General features: G+C 34.4%; 2 protein-coding genes across 2 annotated transcripts in view; one reads left to right on the forward strand and one right to left on the reverse strand.

The window, feature by feature from the left end:
* Window positions 1-10984, reverse strand: part of LOC110460693 (ectonucleoside triphosphate diphosphohydrolase 7-like) — a 15914-nt gene extending 4930 nt beyond the window's left edge. Inside the window, exons 1-8 of the mRNA XM_021513746.1 lie at window positions 10809-10984; window positions 6157-6545; window positions 5524-5674; window positions 4904-5067; window positions 4388-4515; window positions 3708-3922; window positions 2277-2604; window positions 484-566 (exon numbers count right to left, since the gene is read on the reverse strand). Of these exons, the coding sequence (XP_021369421.1) occupies window positions 484-566; window positions 2277-2604; window positions 3708-3922; window positions 4388-4515; window positions 4904-5067; window positions 5524-5674; window positions 6157-6545; window positions 10809-10816 (1466 nt within the window). The 5' untranslated portion in view covers window positions 10817-10984. The remainder of the gene's footprint in view (window positions 1-483; window positions 567-2276; window positions 2605-3707; window positions 3923-4387; window positions 4516-4903; window positions 5068-5523; window positions 5675-6156; window positions 6546-10808) is intronic.
* Window positions 10985-11231: 247 nt separating this feature from the next.
* Window positions 11232-25330, forward strand: LOC110460695 (zinc finger protein 658-like). Its single transcript, XM_021513750.1, has 3 exons — window positions 11232-11303; window positions 16764-16844; window positions 19752-25330. Exon 3 carries the CDS (start codon window positions 19812-19814, stop codon window positions 24342-24344), a length of 4533 nt encoding a protein of 1510 aa, XP_021369425.1. The 5' UTR covers window positions 11232-11303; window positions 16764-16844; window positions 19752-19811; the 3' UTR covers window positions 24345-25330.
* The last annotated feature ends 1545 nt before the right edge of the window (window positions 25331-26875 follow it).

Consider the following 26875-nt stretch of genomic DNA (forward strand, 5'->3'; position numbering starts at 1 on the left):
TTTGAAGTTTTTGACATATTTGACCCCTGTGACCTTGAAAACAGGTCAAGGTCATTTTCGTTCTCAAACTTTGTAGGGCTCCTACCAACGAAGCTTTCAGCCAAATATCATGACTCTAGGCCTGTCCGTTCTTCAGAAGAAGTTGTTTAAAGGAAAAGTTGACGGACGAGGACGGACGGACGGACGGACGACGGACGACGGACGCCGCGCCACGGCATAAGCTCACTTGGCACTTCGTGCCAGGTGAGCTAAAAAAACATATTGGTTACCCCAGACCTCAGGCAAATAGATCTACATCTACATCAGAAACTGTCTACAACTATTTCATTAAGCAGTATGGAAATAAGTTTATTTTACCCACAAAATCACTCTATCACAAAAAAGATACTTTCAACTGTATGAAAATACAGTAACTTATATCAGCATCTCTACAGAATTAAGTTATATTTCTATGCTAAGATTTGTTTGTACTGTTGGCCTTACTTCATGCGCTGATCATCAGCTTTAGGGTACAGGTTCTGCTCTACACGAGACTGCAGGGTTGCCCACTTAGTACTGCAAAATTTCTGAAAGTATACAGAAAGTAATCGGTTCTAAACTTGCTGCTGTCTTCAGTGATTATAATCGCTTTATATACAAAAGCAAGAGACCCAGAGGGCCTGTATCACTCACCTGGATATGTTTAAACTTAAGTCATTGATATGAGGTAAAGATATAGCACTCCATGGTAGGTACTTTATGTATATATGAAATTTCAGTAAGATCCAACCAGTATTTCTGGAGATATAGCAAGAACAAACTTCAACTGTCAAAATCGAAGATGGCGGCCTGGTGGCCATCTTGTTTTAAAGAATTCACCTTAATAGTAACAGGCATGAAGGATTTCAAAGGTTTTACTTCTATTTCCCCTATTGGGCCTCACCCCTCTGCCCTGGGGTTAGGGACACACAAACTATTTCTACAAAATTGAGTGCCCTTAGCCCAAGGATCCTTCAGACCAAATTGGGATGAAATCCCTTAATCCCTATGGTAGTAAAAGGATTTTAAAGGTCTACGATAGAGATGATATAGGTATATCGGCCCCACCCATCTGCCCCCAGGGGGGCCACACCCACCATTTATACAAAACTGAGTCATCTTGGCCCAAGGATGCTTCAGACTAAATTAAGATAAATCCCTTTATCCCTATGTTAGAAAAATCATTTTAAAAGTTTTACCATTATTTCCCCAATTTGGCCCCTCTCCTCTGCCACAACCACCATATATACAAAATGAGTGCCCTTGGCCTTAAGGATGCCCCAGACCAAATTAAGTCAAAATCTACTCTGTCATTCAGGACTAGTGGCGTTTTAAAGGAAAAGTTGACGGACAGACGCTGCGCTGACATAATCTCATAGGTCCTTCAGACCAGGTGAGCTAAATATATACAAAGTATCAGGAAGGTCAAGTTGAACTAGGTTTGATTCTTACAGGTCTCTTTTTTTAATTTGGTGGGTTAAACTTTCAAGAACAGTTTATTGGGGTACAAGACCAAATTTTGAAATACAATAGGCAGCCATCCAATAAGGTATTATCATATAAAAATTCGCAATTGTAAGTACAGAGTATATGGGATATACATCAACCCATGTACTGAAGGACTTACAGGTCAGACTGACAGATGAATGGAGTACAACATTCCTAGTGCTGGTGGGGGACTAACTGATATAAATATCAGGTTTACATAAAACAGGGACTAACAGAGTAAAGTCGAGTTTACAGGCCAAAGGGCGATTAAAGCTGAGTTGTGTTTACCGGACAGTGGAAGCCTCAGAGTACAATCGAGTCTATAGGACAGTCAGAGCTCTGAACCAGAACCTTTAATCAGCATGCAAATTAACAAGTGATATCCTTTCATGCACTAGTACCTAACAGCCAACGGTATGTTATAGAGGTATTCAAGTTATCTGACAACAGTAAAAACATATAGAGTGTAGGAGAAAGACTTGCAAGTGTATTCAAGACATTGGTAAATGATTTTACAGAATGAATGCCCCCTAAAATAGGCTGGATTCGACTATGACATGAAGAGCTTCATAAAAAGGGGTATGGTTGATACAACCTTTGATTGATGAGGTCTTTCGAATACATGTATATGTTTATTTCGTAAATAACAATACTCAGTGGTCATTTGGATCATTTGGGTGATAAAGTAACCGGTCAAACACTATGGGATCTTTAACTAATCCTCTACTTCTAGGTATAACTTTAAACACAACCCTTAGTTATCCATTTACCTGTGCATCTTTTTGGAAGTCTTCATGGTCATACAGGCCACCCTTCCTGAAAATGTCCTGCATCGTGTACCAGAACTCAGAGAAGCCGTAGAACTCTGTTTTTTGGTATGGTATCTCGGGCTGGTGAACTCCATTCATAGAGCATGCTTCCTGTTCACATTGGGCTGATAGGTTGAGAAGAGAATAAACAGCTTTCTGGCACACAAGGTAATCCCCAGTCCCATGGAAAAAGTAGGTGTGGCCTTCCTCGTCTTCTCTCTCATAGAACAAGCCTGGGGGAAGGCAGGGGTCTGGTAGGACTCGTTTGCCATGGTTATGGCTGAAGTGACTGTAATTTACAAAAGACAAGCATATGTGACCTTGACCGTATTTTACAACATTCAGGGAAACTTAATCATATTTCTTAAGAAGTCTGGAGAAAGTTGTTACATGAAAACAAAATAAAAAAATTTAAACATGCTTATAGGCAGCGCTCCTGCTTTGACGCCAATGGAACTTACGCAAAGTCTAACCAAAGAAAAGAGCTAAACATTAGTATAAACAAAGTCGGTCAAGTAAAAAGTATAGATTGCAGTGACCTACGTTTGATATATTGGTGTTACAGTTACTGTAATAATCCTCAGGATGTATTCCCATACAAAGTCTGATGATTGTTGGACTTCTAGTATTTCAAGTCTGATGAAGATATCACATTAATGGACAGACTGACGAAAAAGACAAACAATTAATGCCCCCTCAACTAAGTGGCGCAGCATTCACAGTTACTGCAGTTTTTGTCATGTCACAAGTGCGAAGTATTCTGACTAATTTTAAGGTGTTTACGTGTTGAAATGTTATAACATGTTGTACAGCTACATGCACCCAACACCTACACAGCATACAACACGTCAATGAACATTTACGTTTCATCAAACCATTATAATAGTTTACACATACAGATTGTATCTATAACATTATAGGCAATATTCAATCGCAACAAGCTCATGATAGGTTGGTTTCTTTATTGTATGTCTACCGGCTTCGCCCAAACATGTGGGCTTCTTCAGGACCCTACAGAACCTAGATTAGAAGTATGGTGTTGGCTCTACACCCCGATGATTTGTATAACATTATAGTTTACAATTCAAATCATAAGTTCTTCAGACAGATCTCAAAGTTTAAAACATCACAGTAATAGACTCCCTGTTACACATGCATATTTCTTGTCCTATATATATGTAAGTTTTACTTTACACACAAACAATGTAGGTATTAAATGTGTAGCAATGTTTCTAGACCGACTGATCTTGAAACATTGCAAAACATTTAATATGCAAATTGTTGTGTGTAAAGTAAAACGTGTATATTACGTGTTAACAAACTGATGCATCTTATTGAAAAACATGTTGTCAGTTTTAAAGAGTATCTACTAAGAGTCAAGTTTCACAGTACCTGTTAAGGGTCGAGTTTTCTGTGTTATCACTCTGTCTTTGTGTAACATTGGAATGATCAGCATTCTCTGTAAGCATCACTTCATAGCGGTCCCTTGCCTCATTGGCCCCAAAACCCAAGAAAGTAGAGACATACACTCTGTATGTGTGATCAAAGTCGTTTTGTTGACATCCTAGGTTAAACTCAACAACTCTATGTGGAGGGATTGTTGCAGACTGAAACCATAAACAAGTCAACATCATAGAATGTATATCAGGAATCTTTTCGGTGTAGAAAATAGTTATTGAATGTTTTGTCTTTTTTTTTCATATAATTTTCAACTGTTTAAAGAAGTTGAGTTTGAAAATGTTTAACTGGAAGTTTTAATGGAGTTAACAAGAGTTTCAATTGGACTTTTAGATCGCTAGAGATTTCAAGGGATTTTCAGGGGAGTTAATTTTCAAGGCTTATCATGGGTTATAGCTTGATAAATTTAAACAAATTTTCAGGAGAGTTTTCAAATGAGTTCATGAAGCTTTAAAACCATCTGAATGGTATCTGATGTGCAATCAAAAAAGAACATTTTCAAATTTTATGTTTTGAACAACAAGATCAGTCTCTAGATAAACCAAAAACACACAGCATTACATATATACATTAAGCTGTGTATTTATAATTGTGATGGAATCTAACGTACAAACCTTTGATGTTACTTCAAATGCTATTTGCATAGAGCCACCTCCCATGTCTATCATCCCCACAGTCCGCCTGCGGATGTGTGTCCTCTTGGCTGACTGTCCAGGCACCTCAACAGCCACCAACGGGTGCTCTGAGAGTGACAAAGAGAAATCTTACTGAGGATTTCAAACAACACAATTAAAACGTTCTTTAAAAAGAATACATTGATTCTACTCTTTCTGATTATTGTCTTAATTAAAGGCAAATTTGAAGACTTGATGAGAAAGAACATAGAATACGAGTTGGTGGAAAAAGCATTTTATATGATTGCATGTGTGAAAAATATAGTACACAATTAATTTTTGAAGAGAAAGAAAATTGTACTTTATTTGGTGAGAAAGAACTTGAAAATATATATGGTGAAAATGACAGAACATTGTTGAGAATGTTTGGTGAGAAAGAAAATTAAATAGTTGTACATTATTATGGTAAGTTATGATGTTTTTCTTAATACAGAAAATCAAGCAAATGCTGATTACCTTCCTCTCCATGGTCAAATTTGCGTAATGCATAATTAACAGCTATCCAGGCATAAACACCCTCCAGCTTCCCACTGATCACTTCTAAATTACTGTCTGATATCACAAAGGGAAACTCCTTGGCAATGTCAGTCTTGAGATCATTAAATATTGCTTTCTGTGCTCTGTAAAAGGAAACTTCTTGGTATTGCCCCCTCAAACTTGTTTCCGGGAGTAAATATAAAATGTCATTTAGTAATAACTACATTTACCAGGAACTCTTGTTTCACAGATATATACACCATTATATAATGGAATGGTTTATTTTCAAACCCATTTATAACTATTACATTTGTATCATATATCACACCTGTTGTTTCAAACTCTCTTTAATCCACATGTAAATGTGTTCAAATGATAAAAAACACTTTTTTTCAGATCAAGCATATGGTATAGTTAAGATGTGTTGTCAAAATAATGCTGAATTTTTCCAAGATCAAAAATATTTTATTTACCAGCTGGTAAATGTAAATTCTATTTGAGACTCACACAAACTTGTACAGTTCATGTACATTGACCAAATTCTTTATCTTAACTGTAAAACTTTTATGTACAAAATGAGACTTTTGTGTCAAACTTACGTAGATGAGATCATGCGCATACCAGCAGTGGCAAGAATAAAAAGTAAAGCCTCTTTCTGCTGTTCTTTAGGGATGTAAGAGGCTGCAAACTTCAGTAATGGGCGGATGTACTCACTTGCTGCTCCAGGGTTATTTTCAAACTTATCAAGGCCTGAATCCAAAAATAATTAAAGGCTTTGCTAGATATGTTTAGTCTTACTCGAAAATAAAAATTCATTTAGAAGTCACAAAGGGGCTGAATTCAGTTATAATGCTCTTTAGGTATTTGAATTAAGAAATTATTACGTACTCGTAAAATCACATTCCTGGCATGCATGCACATTATAACAAAACTTCCAATAATATTGTGAGGATCTTTTTCAGTCATATTCAACACTATATATATATATTCTCCAAAATAATTAAATATTTCATACTTTGATTTTTCTATTTGATGATATTGTGGTGATGGCAATAAACACTAAACAAATGCATTCCATAACTTGAATTTTACCACTTATCTAACCCATTTAAACCGATTTAGTTACAGATAATTGAGTGCAATAGTTATAATGCATTTGTATTAACAAAGTGGTTGAATCAGATACTGGATGTTTTGTAACATTTAAAGTTATTAAATACAACAGATCATACCTGGTGTGATTTTCTTCACCACAGGTTTCCCATCTTGTCCCATTAATTGTTGAATGTTAAGCAAATCCCTGGCGTTTCCAGAATGAGGCGGCCAAAAATAAACATAAATACGACTTCCGCTGCTGCCACAGTCTATCACAATACCATATCTGACGCCAGGCCCTAGGACAGGATGGGGGTCACCTGTGGGGACTGACCGATGAGACCCGTGTGTGTCTGTGCTGCTGTGATACCCTGTAGAACCAACTAGATACATTTCCATAAAAGCAAACAGGAGCACTCCCAGAAGAATGCAGCAGAAGACAGCGGCAGTGATTTGCCGCGCAGAGAAGCTGTGTTGGATTCTGGTCCATTGTAATGTTACAGCATTGGGGAGATTGAGGGTGATTCTGAAATAAATTCAAAATTGATTAAATGCAGAGAGTCAATATCAAAATCAATATTAGAGACTATTTATTTGTCTAGATCTTGGGGTTTTAATTGACTATACATGTATGCTTCTATGTTGAGATTATAAACAGTGATGCATAATAAATTTTATTTATATACAAAAGTGAAAAAGACTCCTATTGGCCTTTTTATTATTTTTATTGCCACAGAAATACATTCTAGACATACTATATATTTGTATGCTGACAAATAAAAACTTAAAAAGGATGCAAGAAATATATATAATTATAGTACTTTTTGTACATTCGATAATGTTATTTAATCTTTTTCAAAATTGTTTCACTGTATTTTCTTCACTGTTACAATTTTCAAAAAAATACATTTTCAATTACACTGTATTTTTATATCTTGTGTTCTTATGATCCTCTTGTGATCCTCTGGTCCTCTAACCAATGATCAAAACACAACCTGACGGTCATTTGCAGGTTTCTTTAAATAGGGTTCAGAAACTTCTAAAAATAATGTTTAAGCCAAGTTGGATCTGTATGATTAGTAATTATGGTTCTAGCTTTAAGCTCCCAAGTGTGAAATGCCCGAAACATGCTTAGCTCCTCAACAGAAGATGATATTAGTTTTAATGATATAGTTAGTGATTGTTTCAAGACCACCAAAGCATTAAGTATGGCCATTTTCTGGAAATCAAGACAGTTTAACATGGTACCCATACATCATTTAAAACCCATTTAACTCTTGCTTTGACAGGTCACACATATAAAAACACACAATGAAATGTCTACCACATGTACACATGCATGCAAAGGTTTATGTATGATTCCTATTTGTTGTATTTGTATGTGCACGCCATATGGATCTGTTCGCTCCATTTAAATACTTATAATATAAAAATACAGCTTGTGTTATAACTTCTTAATTTTGTAATTATCTCGTTTGTTACATTTCAAAATGCCAAAATATAAAAATGTTTATTATTATTATTTTATAGGTAAATGTATGCTAAATAGTTTATATAGTTTGACACTGCATGTTCAATAAAGAATATTTTTTGGGTGAACAATCCTGGCCAATCAAATTAAACCTAGGTAACTATCCTGGCCAATCAAATTAAACCTAGGTAACTATATATCCTAAGCTTATTCAGTAATGGGACAAACAGATCCATAGCTGTTACATGTAATAAACTTTTAAGATTACATGTACCTCACCATCATTCTGTAAGCTTTATACATTGTATATATACATAGTTACAAAGTGCAGTTACAATGAATAATTACATTTATTACTTACATATTAATGAAATCATCTACTATATATAGTCTGTAAAAAATAACAACTATCAATTTATCATGTCTTATCCTTCTTCTTCTTCTTCTTCTTCAAAAAAAAAAAAAAGCTTTAACGTTTTGTTAATTTACTGTAAATTGATAAAGGGTCAATATCATGAACAGGCCTCTTTAATAAAGCTGGTACATGTACATGTACAATAGCTCTGTAGCATATTCATTATTAATTTTATCTTTGGTTCTGTATAAGTTGAATTGATCTGTAACAGCTTATCTTACCCACTGGTCATTATAACCTTAGACTTTGACCACAAGATTTGTACAACTACAATGTATATTAAATAAGTCACCGCTGTTGTAGACGTCATACCATTAGTCTACGACTACTTGAAATAAAACTGATTAAAGTGGCTTTTGACTATTTGAGAAAATTATTTCAATTTTTGTTTAAACAAATGAACGTCATAATCTGCTTTAAATGATAATTTAATTTGTGTCTGGGAATTGCCTTTCTCATATTAATGACTAAGGATACAACAGTTACTAAAATTGGGCATTGTTTCCAGATGGTATTAAGTCTCTTTAAAATAAAAAGCAACATTATTCCTAACAATAATTATATATTTTTTATATATAACCAAAAAAATAATAATATTATTGTTATTGAATATGAAACTAACTTATAATTAGTGCCATTATTAATTACTGTATCATAGCTAGTGTTATTATTTAAAGTGGATTTTGAACCCTTTATTTTGAGAGCTGGGCCAGGCCAAGGTACACTATTTTCATGCATCTAGTGGAAGTTAGGTTGTATATGAGAATCTTCTACGACATTTAGAGAATTTTACTGTATTACAATTTATATCAAAACAAGTACTATTTAAATGTATGTATTAATTACATTGTATTTAATCAATCAAAAATTTAAATAAGATATTTCCACAGTGAGGTAGACGTCAGAGCAGTAATATTAAATATATCCTAAAAATATTGTTTTTCCAATCTGATTAAAATCATCTGTTACATGGCTCCGCCTGAACATCTGTTCAGGCGTTGTACAATTCGTTAACGAAGCCATGTAACATATGATTTTAATCAGATTGTTGTTTTTCATTTTGTATTATTAAATTGTTTTAAAATCACTGACGCGTAACAGTATAGACTATATAGGCCTATAGCGATCTGCGATTGGATTACAAAGTCATGATATAGACGTGGGTGCACTTACAGGTATATTTAATTTAATACGAAAATAATGTATGCAGGCTGTGAGTCTCTATATCCATATCAATTAATTATATACAATAATGATTTGTTTATACTTCTGGTGTACATTGCATTTTTACGTTTAACCAATATTCAATTCGATTAACTAGTAGAGAATATTAGTTTTTCTCGTTTCCAATGATTGTCCACTGTCCAGTATTATTTCAAATTGTTTAACAACAGCAGGTTGGGCACAACAGCGCATATGGGTAATAATCCTGCATTTGGGTAATAGTTACCCATTTGAGTAACAATTTTATTACTGAAATGGGGAATAAAGTGAAATAAAAACACACAAAGTTATCTTAAACACTTGGAAGCAAAAAAGGGTGTCATTCTGTCAACTTAATCAAATAAATAACACAATGAAGTACATTTGTGCACAAAATTTTATCAATTCTGATGTCTAACTTTTTGTTAAAAGGACAAACCATATCACTGACTGTGTTCTCCATTGACTTCAGTGTGTAGTCAATGGGACTATCCAGTGCAAATGTGACAGGTGAGCATATTTTTGTTTATGTGTGCTATTTATAGCTACTCTACAACACACTATTAGCAACGGAAGTGATACAACTGAATTTACATATTTTTGTACCTCATTGTACCTCATTGTATTTTTTATTTGATTATGTTGAAAGAATGATGCCCTTTTTTGTTCATAATGTGTAAAAGAACTTTGTGTGTTTTTATTTCTCTTTATTACCCATTTCAGTAATAAAATTATTACTGAAATGGTTAACTGTTACCCGAATGCAGGAGCATTACCCATTGGGTCTCCCTTAAAAGCGTCTAAAACCGACAACAAGTGTCTTCAAGTGACAACAAGCGTCGCCAGACAAAATCAGGTTTGACTAGCATTGTTCTGTCAAAGACTGTGCTAGTCGCCTGCTTAAACGGCCGTTTTCAGGGCCACAATCTTTCTCAAAAAGTCAGGAGAAACTCAAAAGTTATGCATCCCCATCCCCCTCCCTCTAAATTAGTTATAATAAAATAATATATTTTATATGTATATGTATTCTAAATCGGTTACAGTTAAAATATAAATTGTTCAATAAATACAATAATATTATTCTTGATACAGCTGATTGAAGGGGTATCAGTGTTTATAAAGCAATATTATCTAACTGTGTTCACCTATGCGAAGCCCTTATTAGCTACCCTACGTACACATTAAAAAAAAAATCATGATAACTCGTTTTTTCATATATCTAAGTGAAATTTGGTACAGAGGTGTATTATAGTCATATTAATAACATATCTTCTGATGTCGCTTACTTTATTCAGTATTTTTAAAGATTTTGTCTGGCAACGCTTGTTGTCACTTGAATACGCTTCTTGTCACTTGAAGACGCTTCTAGGGGAGACCGCCCATATCATGGCATATGCGCCGCTGTGCCCAACCTTCTTCTTCTACTTTATTTTACGTGGGCTCCATCAATGTTGATGTTTATGCCAACCTGATCAGCTGATCAGTTGCATCTATCAGTCTATGACATGTACGTTATGGTAAATTATATTCCACTTGTGGACTAGACACAGTCGGTTGCCAGTAACAAGTTCCCATTCAAGCTCATATATGTGAGTCTTGTTATATACTGATTTCAAGTTCTACAAAACCATAAATTACACTGTGACTGTAGCTAATATCTTCATGATTTTTCAAGTTTCCAACTTGTCAACAATTCTCACCTGGCCATGGGAACTCGTAGACCACAGTGTCCACCAAGAACCTGTATGAAAAGGTTCTAGTTGACCACTCACAAGTAATCATAGTTACATCTCAAGAGATTTTTGAAACTACAAACGTGTTTACGATATAATTATCACCCAACCTTCAAAATTTTCCGATGCCGACTCAACAGGAAGTAGACGTGTCCAACTAACGGAAGTCGAAATTCAGTGATCTCCCCTGATTTTTCCATCATCGTTGTTTTTCTCCAAAAAAGATTTCCATTTCCCATCATCTCTCTTTTTTTGTTGTCGTTTCCCCCTACACAAGTCAACACATACAAAACTAAATCATCAATAATAACAAAAACTATAAATATTATCGGCCGTGGGTCGTTCCCATTTCCGGAAATATGGAACTGTATATTTCTTTTATTGGTGTATCGTTGTAAACTTCCGGTTGGCAAACAAAAGAAAATTGTGTAAAGTTGCAAGATGCAGTAATACTTTAATTTGGTGAGTATGTTTTGTCATTGTTATGTCCATATTACTTCATTCGTGTAATGACGTCACAGACTGTATATCCATGCTCTACTGTGCACAATAACAACATTAAAAAGGTAAAGCGACTTACAAGTTACATACGACTTCGCCGTTTCAGTAAACCACGGCACAGGTGTTTGAAATTCTGACTGTAAATTTAGATTAAAATCATATACAAAAATAAGGGTATTGCAACTTTTTTTTTTTTAAAGTAATACCATTATTTTTTTATAAGATTTTTATCTCAATTTACAGCCAGATTTTCAAACACCTGTGAGTAAACACATGTGACACTAGCTGCGATAACGTAGCTTTCTGACTACGAGAATTTTTTTTTTATATATTGCGCCGGCCGGGTATTAATATTAGTACTAATGTGACACCAGTTAAGCAGATGTTTTGCACAGGGATTTAGAAATAAATTGTTAAATATTCAGACCATCATTTTTTTGTGATTTTGGTCTCATTTTCTATTTCAAATTTTTTTCTGTATTTTTTTTTATTAAGATTCTTAGTCAATATTTGTGTTCCTTTTTTATTATTGTGTAAATTTCAGTTAAGCTTATATTTACGTAATACGTAGACGACTACACTCAAAAGCAGCAATTGCTACAGATATTCGCAAAGCATTAAATGAATTTAAGAAAATAATTAAAAACCAATTCACTTGGAAATTGATTTTTTTGTTAATTGCAATTTGTGATAGCACCAAGGTACTAATTTATTTTGAAATTTGCACACTTTTCCATTTTCACACCAATGCGACTATACTACAAATGGACAGCGGCATGCAAAACGTTCATCTTTAGTTTATTCATTTGGTCAAGCAGAGATTTTATGTATGCAGGAATTGGTAGCTATAGCTAGCGCAAGTTTCCTCTTGCCCCGACACCAGATCTAGACTTAGACCTGGTGTCAGGGCCAATGGAAATTCGGACTAAGCTGTAGCCTTCTCTTTCAATTGTTCAACTAAGAATTTCAACTTAACTTGTGAAAAGTAGTTGCTCTCAAAATCTACAACAAACACAGGCTAGTTCTCTGCTGCATACTTATAATTTTTTTTATAATTTACATTTAAGTTAAATATGGATCAACAGCACAGACTAAATGGAAAAATGACAAGCCTCCCCTGGGACAAGTCTGTTGTCTTGGGCAAAAATAAACATGTGCATTTTATGTATCCCGTCACAGGATACATAAAACGCACATGTGACCAAGTACCCTAGTTTTTACTGCTGACCACAGATATTTTATCATGACCTATTTGTATCTAAGGTTAATTCATTAACCTGTCAAATTTCACAGCCATTCTTAAAAATGTACTTTCCTCCTGTTATGAGAGTCTGACCTTATTCTTGACAAATTAGAACAGCCATTGTAATGTGTGGAAATGCATTTTAAGATTTGTAATAAAGCATGATATTAACCTTATTTATGAAACACGCATTATAACCTTAAAATTAAATTTATTTGCCTACGGACCAGGGACAGTATACGTCCCTGCTACGGACCTACCTTTATTTTTCAGGTATGTTGCCTGAAACAAATCTATTTTTGTTTGACATTATAACTGTATGTGTAACTTAATAATAATGTGAAAATAAACCAATCACTTGTTTTTTTTATTACATTTGTGTAACAGAGTTACAGAGGTCATTATTTGTTCAATGCCTCCGCTAGGAATCAAACCGGGGATCTCTAGCTTACTAGTCTTATGCTCTACCGAATGAGCTAAAGAGAAATTCTCCCTAGCCGAGTCAGTAAGAAGCGGCTAGTACAATGTAGGCTAGTATTTTACCAGGGTGACATTTGTAAAAGAATGGCCTGTACCCTGACTTTTCCTCTTTTGGTTGGAGCTAGTCCAGAGTTTAGAGTCTCCAGGTTCAATTCCCAATGTTGTCATGTTGCTTTTTTCCATTACTGTTGCAGTACCACCTGTGGTCAAAACTTTTCAAAGTACTGTAAATGTGTGGGATATTTGTGCTCTTGCCAATACTGAAGTTGCAAATAGTGTTGTTATCAGGAACAAAGACCAGAGTCAGATGGCTATCGATGGACAAGTCTTTTAGACAAATTCAGTTCAGTATAAATATAGGTGTAAAAACTTACATGTGTTTACATATGTTTTCTGCACAGAAAAATCTTTTCAGGTAGACATCATGGTCCACATTTATGATGTCAATTACTCATATACAGTAAGATTGATCACAAATGTTCTATCTCAGCTCCATGTTTGTAATAAAAGTAGTAAATTGTACAATGAGATACCATTTGTTATTACCCAATATTGGAAACGATTTACTATAGTAAATCATTCTTCGACTTCGTCCATTCTTTGAATTCAAACAGTGCGTTAAAAGTTATTTAAGTATATATGTGGTATTTTGGTTGCAACAAATTTTATTGTATTTACAAAAGGATTAGACAAAAGGCAGTGCCTATATTAGTCTTCTCCTGAAATGGTACAACATATGTACATTTTCAAAGAATGATAAGATATATTTACAAAATTATCAATAATTAATTACGTATTGAAATAGATGGACATTTATATGGAAAATATGTATATATGTTTGAATTAATGATATTCTCAATATGTATAGTCTAATACAAGCTTTATTAAAAATATCATGAACCAGTATCAATTGTTGATGTTAACGTTAATTGTTCATTTATTTTGTGTCCAAATCCATTTATTTTGTGTCCAAATCCATTTATTTTGTGTCCAAATCGCAAACAATTTTAACATATCGGGTAAATGGACGAAAAAGTAATTAATGTTATCTTTCTTTATTGATTTTCTTTATAAAATGTTTTTTTTTCTATTTCATTTGCTGATAAATAATTATATGAACAGAAAAAAAAACACCTTATGTTGTAATGTATTGATTCAAATTGTTTGTGTAGACAAACTATTAACTTTACTTAATGGATATGAAATATTTTTATGAGGTAGTTATACCTGGCTGTATATAAAGTAAGCTATTATTTACCTGTGTAAAGATATTGATTGATAGGTGTTTACGTCTTAGGATTTCTAATTAGCATGTCCAATTGAATAAACAATGTGATATTGGGCTGACCAGGTGTCAAGAGTTACTCAGGTGTATACAGGTGTGAATCCCTCACCTGAGCACACCTGACACTGGGTTTATTGTCATCATAATCAACAAAGGCATTTTCTAGTTTAATGACCAATATAATTTACGATTAAAACTACTCAGATGAGCACTTGAAAGAGACTTAAGCACATAAATGCATATATTAGTTGATATCTACAGACACTTTAATATACACTGTCAATATCATACATGTACATAATTATATTTAATGCAATGTACCTAGCCTACAGTAACAGTAGTATTTGTTGATCAGAGTTGAATGTAGACAGGATTTATGCTAGTAAGGGAATTCCAGTAAAACCCAAGGTAGGATCTCATCATTACAGTTTATTTGGTAATAATATTTTTCAAATTTAGTATCAAATTATAATTTATATACATTGTATGTCATAACTGTACTTGAGCCTTATTTGACTCGCCTTTCTGGAAAAAAACCAGATCAATATTATGCAAATTTAGATGTTCTAATATGAAATTTCCCATTGAAACGGTAGGTGGCATAATATCCAAAAACAAGACCGAAAATGCACTCTATGTAAAAGTGAGATAGGCGACAAATTTCACTATTTATTCAAATGTACAAATTTAATAATTGTAGAGCTTAGAGAAAAATATATACCTCTGTATTATAGAAAAAATCTGTCTCAAATTAAAATGAGTGGTCTGTTGTCATTTTGTAACACGACAGTATTTAATGGAATTTGTTTTTTGTTGGAAAAAATTATAAAACTGCTGTAATATGTATCATGATTACTGTTTTGTGATCTTGCCATCCAGTTTGTCATCACATGTGTATTATTATACTCTGATACCTCATGTTGTACATATTAATTTATCTGAGGAAAACCAATAAACTTAAACTTGGATACTGTGTTTAAGATTTGTATTCAAATAATTCAAATAATCACACCTATTGTACAATAAAAAGAATTGAAACTCTACTGAACAATACACTAATTGTAATGTTTATTTAATGACAAATATTGGTGCCTTGTATAAATATATATATTATTAAAGCAAACATTTGATTGAGGTTTTTCTACTGGTATTTTCATGTGATGATTGAAATTTAATTTAACCCTAAAATGATCACTCAACTTGTCAAAAATGTGTTTGTATGTGGGTCTAATTGTGAAGGTCCCATCTGAAGATTGTGACCTACATAAAATATGTAAAAATTCAAAATAAGTGAATCATAGACTTGATATGTACATCACTGTAAACAGGTCTTTCTATCGATGTTTAGTGTTAAGTATTTTTGAGTCATTGATAATACCATGCCAGATGGTAAGATTTTAACTTAAAATTTGGAAGGTCAAAATCCATGTATCTCACTAATAATTTTCAGTAAGACATACATACACATATGTCCTTTGAACTTTGGAGTCAATTCGTTTTTTTCAGAAATCAACAACATCTCTCAGTTGCAATAACAATGCTTCTGCTGATGAGACAATCTATATAAGATGTTGCGTCGGCCGGGTATCACTATGAGTACAGTGTATAGGATGTCAACAGACACATTTGATTATGTTTTTGACAACACAAAAGTAGCTAGGATTCTTGGGCTTGAAATGACATATTTGTGTCTGTCAGTATTATATGTAAGGCATAAATGGGTTTTTTTATTGCTAACATTTTTTTTTGCCTTAACAAATTTAAGTAAAGTTATAAATTCCAATTCAATGAAAGTTCTTACTGTGTAAAACAATGATTAGACATGACTTTTTAATGCTCCAATTTTTTTCAGAGACAAAAAATATTTGACTTCTAAAGTATAGCTTTAAATCCAAATTCATTGAAAGCCCTGACTCTGAATAACTGTAAAATATGGGTGGGAGAAAATAACCATTTCCCACTGTCATGATAGATGAGAGAAAAATCAAACATTTTCTTTAGAACAATTAAGTTAATGTGAATTTCAACCTTCAAGAGTTATATTTAAAACTCTTGAAATGTCAAACCTTAAGCAAGTCTCAGGTTTGACAATTTAGCAATATTACTCCCTAGGGTTGAGATATCAATTTTCCCATCTAACTCCCAATAGGGTGAAATATTTTATTAATCTTTAATATTCCTCTTATCTACATTTTATTTAGCATTAAATTCAATTTGTTTCATATGTTTTACAGCTTATTGGATATACATGTACAAAACAAGTAACTCTTCTACAATTTAAAAATGGGATTATATTAATATAGCTAACAGCTTTGACCTATAGGAAGGTTAGTTATATAACTTTGTGAAGTATCGTTATCAATGTTACCTTTGAGCTCTCAATTAGTTACTAATTGATATGTATTGATTGCAGGTGTAGGCTTGGTGTACAGAAAGCGACGCTGTAGTATGCTGTAGCGTGTTGTAATATGCTAATGAGTGAAGTAACCTGAAGGTAAGTTAATTACACCACCTGCACTGTCTTCTTACATACAGTATTAATTTTTTGCAACATAATTTTGCATAATCATTTATATACAATTTATTGCACATCTATTCAATAAAAACAATATCTTCGAAATGGAGCCTGGTAAATTATAATTAAGGGAAATCACTTTTTGCTCACCTTTTTCATGTCAAAAATTTAAATAAAAGTATACAGTGGGCATGGTATTATAAAGTATATTCAGAAGTAACATCAACATACCAAACTGGTGAATCTTTTTAAAGATTTCAGAAGTAATATCTAAAGACAAGAAAATGAAAAAGGGCATGTTTGTGTTGTTCAGTATATATACCTGCACATGTAAACACGTTGGAGGGATTTTATGTAATTGGCAATTTTTGTATGCAATTTCCATCTTGGGATGGGGAGTGTTGCATACTGAAATCCAGTCTTGCCTCCTTTATGTACATGTACAGTATTGTATAAACTTTTACTCATTGATACCAAAGTTTGTTCTGAGGTTGCACAATATGGATTACTTGCATTTTACAGAACAAACTTTGAAAATAAAACATTTGAGGAAAATTATCTCCACATTGTGTGAACAAGTTATATAATTCAATAAACCAGGATGATTCGGTAACTGTATTAACATTTTCCTTTAATCTCTGATTTGAAATATATGTAAACATTTAAACCCTAAAAAGATTATTTTTATGATATACTTATTTTAGAACTAATTCACCTACATAGCTAACTATAGATTAATGTAAATGTTCTAAAAATTCATTTACTGAAGGAAAGTTTATGTATGCATTATATATGTATAATTACCATATTTATCAAACTACATTTGTATAAGCACATGTCGGGTAATTAGTAATTACCTAACCCACATATTGCAGCTCAGTAAATATGCCAACAACTGTTATTTCAGTGACCTGTAATAAGCCCACTCCTACCTTTAGTTAGAGTTAAGGTGTTGGCCCACTGGCATTATTGCAGTATTGTGGGTACTAAACTAGATCATACAATTATATGTACCCTTGAGATCTTAAATATGTGTGTTCATTATATATATGTCTGTTTTCTGTAAACATTGCCTACAGGTATATTTTCTAATTACAAATTCTTCCAAGTGACATTCTATAAATAGGTTTTGACTAGATACTGTTTGTCAGCATCAGTCCTAACATTACATAGTTTAGGGGTATATAATCTGTTGGTGTGAACGTCCATCTTTATGTACATCCATCCATCTGTGTCATCTTGGCTTTGTGTTTAGGCCCCTATCTCAAATACAAGAAGTCCAACATATGTACAATAGAAAGGTGTTATTGAACACAAAAAGTCTTTAGTGCAAAAGCTCACTAATGTAAATGATATTTATAAGGATTAAACTCTTAGGGATGATAAAAATGTGTCAGATGTGAAAGCTATTGTTGTATATGTGTGGAGTTTCTTAAAGCATAGATAAAATATAATAATTATTTTTTTGCCAGAGGCCAAGTAGAGAAAGCAACAGTACTTTATCATGTCTTGCCTTCGAATGAAGGGAGACATATTGTATTAATACTGGTTCTTCTTCTTTTGGTTCTACTAATCACAACTTGTCCGGGCCATCAATTTTAAACGATTGAATATATCTTGATGAAACTTGAGGTATGCCTGCATCACCCTCAGAAGGTGTGCAGTGCACTTGAATTAGGTCTTGTGCCCCACTATATACAGAGTTATGGCCCTTTGTTTATTTTTAATACTGAAGTTTGTCAGGAGCATAAGTTCCATGTTATTTCACCTATGTTGACCAAACTTTCCATATTTATGTATCTTGGGAAGGCAAACTCTCTCGCACTGAAATCGGGTTTTGTGCCTCACTATAAATAGAGTTATGGCTCTTTGTTCATTTTTTATATCAAAGTTTGGGCACAACATAACTTTCATGTTATTTCACCTACGTTGACCAAACTTGCTATAGTTATGTATCTTGGGAAGTAGGAGTGTCACATTCTAAAATCGGGTCTTGTGCCCCACTATATAAAGAGATATGGCCCTTTGCTAATTTTTCATTCCGAAGTTTGTCCTCAGCACAAGTTCCATGTTATTTCTCCTACATTGTAAATATAGTACAGAGTGAATATGTTTTGTTGTATACATTAAATGATATAAATGCACAAAGTTTAACTTTATAAACAAAATAATAAGCAAATATATAGAAGAACCAGATTGTAATCAGATGTGTGGTAATTCCTATCTTTATATACATGTAAATGTGTCTATAGTACCGTAGCTGCCAAAACTTAACCAAAATTGTTAAGACAATTTAACATGAACCAGGACAATTTAAAAGTTTAATGGTTTAGAATTTACACGCCTTAATCTTGATGTGACCTTTTTATATTCTTCCAAATATGCATATTGGCTAATGATGAGAGACATACAAATGTATGTTTATGTTTTTGTGAACAAAAACAAATTTCTAGTTGTAAATGCATGATTATAGGAAATGATCAACTAATATTTTACTAAACAAGGACAAGGTATTAATGTAGGATAATACTTTCTGAGAAAAGTCTTTTGTTGGTTATAATATTAAATCAGGTTTAAATGTTACTGTCAGACTCATCATTGAATATTATTTAATATAAATAATTTATCAATAAAAACACTTGCACAACTCCAGGCATGTCTACTTTTACTTGTGGTATTTTTACCAACTAATGGAACTTTATAAGAACATTTCTTTGTTTAACGATATTAAAATAGTTAGGTCTGCTATTCTGAGACAAACCATTTGTTGCCATGTTATGAAGGTATACATTTAGCTACAAGTACATGTACTTACATTCCAATTCACAGTAGGATACCTACAGTGTATACCAGTTAACTCTAAATCATTATGTCATATATTTTCAGATTTTTCCCTTGGACACATTGCTGTGTATCTAAGGGGAGGTTTTTGATGCCACTTCCAACATGGCTGATGCTGAAGATTTCGGAAGTCAGCAGGGAGAAACTGCATGTCTCGATAGTAATCCATCCTCGATCCAACAAAGAAGTAGGTTTGATATGGAGAACCCTTTATCCTATGACTGCAGCTCCAAATCAATTACTTCATTTTCACGTGAAAGCATTAAGTCCAAGACAGCTGAGAAGGATAACAAGAGGTCCGAGTGTATAGCATCACCTGATGGTGATACAGTACAGCAGACTGGCAGTGGTGCTACAAGGATCAACTCTACTGATGGTGATACAGTACAGCAGACTGACAGTGGTGCTACAAGGATCAACTCTACTGATGGTCATGAAGCTGATACTAGGTTTGCTGCAAAACATTCACATGATGATCGTGAAGACAGTGAAGAGGAAATGAGCAGTGAGGATGAAATGGATGAAGGCAAAGTATTAAGTGCTCAACAAACAGGGTTGAGTGGACTCAGTGACATGCCAATCCCTTTTTGTGAAAAAGGTGATGACGATCAGAAAAACTCAACTATCCATGAACATGATTCTAATTGTCAAGAAACAAGTCTCTGTCAGGAACCATCAGCAAAAGGGAATTCAGTTTTGTATAATGAAGATTCAAGCGCTATTCAACCTGAAATGCATCAAACCGCAAATCCAAAAAACCTACCATATGTTTGTGATCAGTGTGGAAAAGGATTTCATGAGAAAGGGCATTTGAAATATCATACAAGAACTCATTCTGATGAAAAGCAGTTCACTTGTGACATTTGCAATCGTGGGTTTCATTTCAGCTTTAATTTAACAAAGCATCGTAGGACACATACCGGGGAAAAGCCATACTCGTGTAACTTCTGTGGGAAAAAGTTTAGTCACAAGAACAGTTTGAATCGACATGTGACACTCCATACAGGGTTTTCACACCAGAAATGCAAAATTTGTGACAAGGATTTCTACGACAAGCAAAGTCTGAGAAAGCATCTGATCACACACACAACAGACGGAGAAAACAAATGCCAGACATGTAACAGGGAATTCAACGACAAGCGAGGTTTCCTCATACATATGCAGTCTCACGTTTCGGCATTTGAAGCCTCAATTGTAAACAAAACACCAGCGTTTGAATGTGACATATGTCACAGAAGTTACACGTTGAAGAGTAGCCTTAACAGACACATGAAGAAGCATGACAATGTTTATAACCAAGATTTCAAAAGTGATGACGAATCAGTAGATTCCACCATAGGAATAGACTCTGATCTGAATGACTCATGGAACATTGCTCAGTCACAAAAAATCTATTTCCAAGATCAATTTAGAATTAACAATCTTATGGATCAAACAACTGATGCCTCACACAAGAAAGACTTTTTTCAGCCTGGTATATCACTGTATAAAAGAGAACATAGGGAAAGTGGTCTTTCAGATTCAAAGCTTATTTTAGACAGTTGTATTGATCAAGGTATGAACTTGTCTATGAAGTCTGGAACCTATATCAATCATCAACCAGCGACTGCCTCTCCTGAGGGAATGAGACATATCTCGGATGAGGAGAGGAGTGGTTGCTTCATGGATGAAACTGCATTAGATCTAAGTATGAAAACATGTTCAGTTGCACTTGATTTTTCAATAAAACAAGAACCTGTTGAAGATGTTTCTAACTACAGTAGGAACACATGGAATGAAGATGTTGATACACAAGTAGACTCGGACTGCGCTTTAGATTTGTCTACAAACAAGTTCAACATGCAGATGTCAGAAAACATGTCAAGACAGGCTTTACCACAAAAAATTGAACCGGAAGAGATTGAATACCATGAAAGTACAATAGGCATGAAGATGAGCTGTGAACCTCAAGAGAGAACACTCAAGTGCAAAAAGTGCCCAATGACATTTGATGATCGTTTGCATTTGCTATATCATTCAAAAGAGTATCATCAAGAAAGTTTGTCTCCTTCACCTGTGGATATGATGCATCTGGGTTTTGGAGAAAATGCTTCTCAAACGTCGCAGAGTGCTGACGAGATGGAAGACGTTATGGAATCGAGTAAATGTCCTTACTGTGGGGATGAATTCTCGTCAACTTCGGCCCTCAACAAACATCTGTTAATACACTTTAAAGACAAGACAGACTTCTGTGAGTTCTGCTACAGGATGTTCGCAGAAAAGGACATATTCAAAGCACACATCCAAACACACACTGACCAAGTCTATGAATGCAGCATCTGTCCAAGAACATTTGATTTAAAGATTGAACAGCAAGACCATATCAAAGAACACAAAGAAGGAAAGCCGTTCGTGTGTGGACAGTGTGAGAAATCATTTCCAATAAAATACTACCTTGAATCCCACATGCGAGTCCATTTTGGTGATAAGCCATTCAAATGTCAGACATGTGGGAGGGGATTTACTCACAGCTTTAATCTGACAAAGCATGTTCGAATTCATACCGGGGAGCGTCCATATGAATGTCCTCAGTGCCAGCGGAAGTTCGCTCAAAAGAACAGTCTTAATCGACATATGTATTTACACGTCGGACAGTCACCTTTCAAGTGCAAATTTTGTGACAAATTCTTTGCCCACAACTTCGCCCTGCAGATACACATGTCTAAAATACACGGTATCTACGATAATGAATACACACAGGACGATTTTGAAGAACATTTAACTTCTTTGCAGAATGAGAAATTACAGACATCTGTAACCAAGACTTTACTATACAATGACACACATGCACACTCTGAAGAAGTTCGTTCGACGAAGCGAATTTGTGTGGATAAATCAATGTCGTCCGAAGGATTTCAAGACTTCAATGGTTATTCTCCAAACATAACTACCAAAGAACATTTATATGAAAAGCAGCATGACGAAAAGGCAGATGTTTCAAACGAAAGTGAGGATCAAAGTGATAATCCGGAGGAACCATTAAGCAAATTTAACGAGGCTACATACAGTCAGTCGCACAAGTATGTTGAAGAAATGCAACATTATGAAGGCAAGAGAAATATGGAGCATTTCAATGCAGGAAACACGTTCATGCCTTGGCAAATGCCGAAAGGTCTGGGGTTGCCACCATTTCAACTACCAACAATGCCTATGATGGACCCTAGCATGGTGATGTCCGCCTATCTCCTGAATTCCTACATTGAGGCACAGCAATTTGGATTTATGAGAAGCATGCAGGAAAATGAAGGCTTGGAAGTACCATTTAATGAGAAGATTCCAACCCCGTCAAGACCTTTGGTAACCGAAAAGGTCGCACGGTTCAGAGAAGTTGTTGACGTTCAGAACAGGAACGTAGATAAAAGTGAGCAAACACCAGAATCAGATATGCATGTGTGTCAGGAATGCGGAAAATCCTTCAAGAAAAAGTACTACCTCAAATCCCACATGCGTGTGCATACTGGTGAGAAACCGTTCAAGTGTGAAATCTGTGGGAAAACATTCAGTTACAGTTTCAATATGAAGAAACACATCAGAACTCACACAGGGGAACAGCCGTATCAATGTCAAATATGTAAACGACGTTTCAGTCACATCAACAGCCTCAACAGACATGCGTCCACCCACACTGATACCAGTAGCAGGTGCTCCTGTCGTTATCCATTATGTGATGCCACTTTTTCTGATAAAAACTCTTTATATCAACACGTCCTTCTTAAGCATGGTCTTCACAGAGAGCTCATGAATCCCAGTGAAAGTCGATGCAATGACTCTAACATAGAACATCTACCGACTGATGTTCCCTTTAACAACAATGCAGACTCATCTTTGACTTTAGCAAATACGAATCCAGGCGGCATGGTCCATATCCAAGGCGACGTAAATGTCACGCCCCATGACTCTGCAATGACAAATGCGCCCGATAAGAATAACATCACCAATGAAGCACGGAAAGAGGATGAAGAAGATATGGAAACGCACGATTTGTCCTATGAGGAATATGACGGGGATGATAGCACAAGCCAAGTTTGTAATCTTTCTGTGGGGAGCTCGATAGGACAAGAAAACGTATTCAATGTTAACGGTGGATCATACCACCAAGCAAATGGACAGTCTGCACACCTTGTTGACCCATTGATAGACGATAAATATGAGTTCAACCCTAATGATGTTGTTCAAAATCCAAGTAAACCTAAACGTGGTCGAAAGTCCTCTGGTCCTTCGGTTTCTCTGGTCTGTCATGTATGTGCCAAGGTTTTCTTGAAAAAACAGGATCTCAAATCTCACTTGAAAGTCCATTCAGACGCCCGACCTTTCAATTGTGACCTGTGTCCGAAGGCGTTCAATCACAAATCGACGCTGACTAACCACCGTCGTATCCACACAGGCGAGAAGCCGTATGGGTGTGAGATCTGCAAGAAAGGCTTCACGTTTCTCAGCAGTCTACAACGTCACAAACTTCTTCACATGACGGAGACGACCTTCAAGTGTTTCGTGTGTGGTGAAAATCAGGAAGATAAACAAACTCTCAACAAACACCTGAAAACTCACGTCCAAGGTGGAGAAGTCCATCGAGGGAATCAGATTGCTGCAACTATATAGAAAGACATTTACTCCGGATGCTTTGCACAGGTTAATTCCAGCATGTTTTATTTAAACGGTATTACAGAGAGACATTTTTGAGGTGACAATATATACTATTAACTAGACAAAATTAGTGGATAGTTCATCATTCATTATCTTCCAATATTGACCATGAAAATACTTTTGTGCAGCGCGATGGTGGCTGGTGTACATACATGGTACTACTTTGATTCGGTCACAAAAGTGCCGACATTAGCGTACGTGTGAAAGGACTTATTTTTTTGTATATATGTTCGTGTCATTGCAAAATGTCATTGGAAGAGTAGAAATATGTCGTGTCGCTGGAATTGAAGGAGTGTTGAATATGAATTATACGAAGAATAACTAGACTGATCAATTTTGGGACCAATATTTTGTAGACTAGATGTTCGTGGCTACATTTGTACATATCATGTTTTTTCCCTAAAGAAACTGCTCTGTAAGTGTTTTTTATTGGCAAGTTTTGATGGTGAAGAACGATTACAAACAACGTTCCTACCTCGATTCCGTGCCATGGACGCGCCATTATCTATTATCGACATCTACGGCTTTTTCAGAAAAAGAGGACATAAAAAACCTCATGTTTTAGGATTTTTTCCATTTTCTTCCTTGTATTTTGCCAAAGAAACTAAACTTAGCTACTTAAATACGCCCACAAACACTTAGTTCATGTATACGTTATATAGTAAGGAACATATTTGTGATTTATTGGATGTTAAACCCATGCATGACATCTTTATTTAAGTAATCCATTTACCACATCAATATTTTTGATAATTTTTATACGTTTTCATAGCTTGCATTATAAATTCTACAAATTAATCCTTTTTGAGGAAGAAACTTGTTATTTTTATGTTTACAATCCATTAAGTACAGGGCCATTTCTGAATCGTTAGACGAACAGCATTAAATGTTTGTTTACTTGGTGAGTATTAAATGAAAGTCTAATTAAAAGTGTGATCTTTTCCTAACGTGTACATTTTTTGTGCCATACATTTTACATTTGTCGTATTGTAATAATGATTTTAAGATTGTGTTCAGTATGTATCTACAAAATGTGAGTTTACAATAAGCCCTTTTTGTTACGTATATCATTTGTTTTTACACCGAAAAACGTCTTCAAAGTTAACTGCTTCTCACCTGGTGATTGGTATAAATTATTTACATGTTAGTTACATTACTATGCATTGCCAATCAATTAATTTTTAATGCAAATTTATGAAAGTCGTTGATGCCATTGTGTTCGAGAACATTCGTTCTTGTCCTACCTTAAAAACTAGTTTTAATAAATGCAAGATTCATAACGTACATACGATGGAAGTTCATAATGTTTAGAGCGATTTATGTCCTATGTGTGGGACATTTTATATACACACTTACATTTAAACTTATTACAATAATGTACAGCATTTACGTTTTTATTCATCGTTTTGCAAATGTATTTTGACAGCAATATTTCATGATGTAGTCATAATAGGGATGGGTTTTGTTCTGGCATCATGTTGAAATATTTCATTTTGAAGTTTTGGTATGATTGAATATACTGTTAACGTACTTTAGTAGCATTTATTAACGTATGACTAAACTTACGATCAATAAGAATAGTAGAAGCTTACCCTTATTGAACATTTGATTTTTTTCTCCGTATAGCTTTTAAGTTGCGTCCGCATACATCTTTGCTAATACTTGCCCTATTGCTAGTTTGGTGGATTTTGATTTTTTTTAACACTCAAGTATCCTCTAGATTTTATACGAGCTCTCATAGTGTAACAAGTGAGGTTACTCATGTATTATTGGGACAATCATCAATTATTCCACCGACTTCTGGCATCAGTAAATGTACGGTCAGTTAATATGTAATTTGTAGTTAGAGCTTCCTAGAAAACAAAAATCTGGTAGGTAGGTTTAACGTATATATTTCCTTAACGACATAATCGTGCTGTATGATTGGTTGTTAAGTATGTATGAACAACGATCGATGGCCCAATCAATTTTCTTCCTGGCCTTGAGTACTTGGACATATTCACACAATGGTTGTATGGGATTTATATTGTGTTCAGATTAGTTTTTATGATGAAACATGACAAATTCTATGTTTTTTTTTCTAACTATATGTTTAATAACTGTTAAATAAGCCATGTAGATATTTGTATGAAAAATATGTTCAGATAATTTTACACGATGATGTCTCAGTGACGGGTACATGTTTATGTTTTAGTTTTGTACAAAATAAATGTTTTAGTATACAACGTCGTTATGTTCAACCATTTACCATACAAAAAACTACATCAGTTTCCGAGGTTAGCCGTAACCTTGATGCCACGTTTCAAAGTATACACACTTTACTCATTATGTATTTGGAAGTAACCAGCAGTCCTCAAATTTTATTAATTCATATAATTGAGTTAAATGCACTTACCCTCCTGTTTGAACAGTAGTTTGGACCAATATTGATATAAGATTTCCAACTTTTTGGCCCTTCGCATCAGACGAAACAGTGTAATTCATTA

This window comes from Mizuhopecten yessoensis, unplaced genomic scaffold (genome assembly GCF_002113885.1).
Source record: "Mizuhopecten yessoensis strain PY_sf001 unplaced genomic scaffold, ASM211388v2 scaffold10455, whole genome shotgun sequence".
In the NCBI taxonomy this organism is placed as follows: domain Eukaryota; kingdom Metazoa; phylum Mollusca; class Bivalvia; order Pectinida; family Pectinidae; genus Mizuhopecten; species Mizuhopecten yessoensis.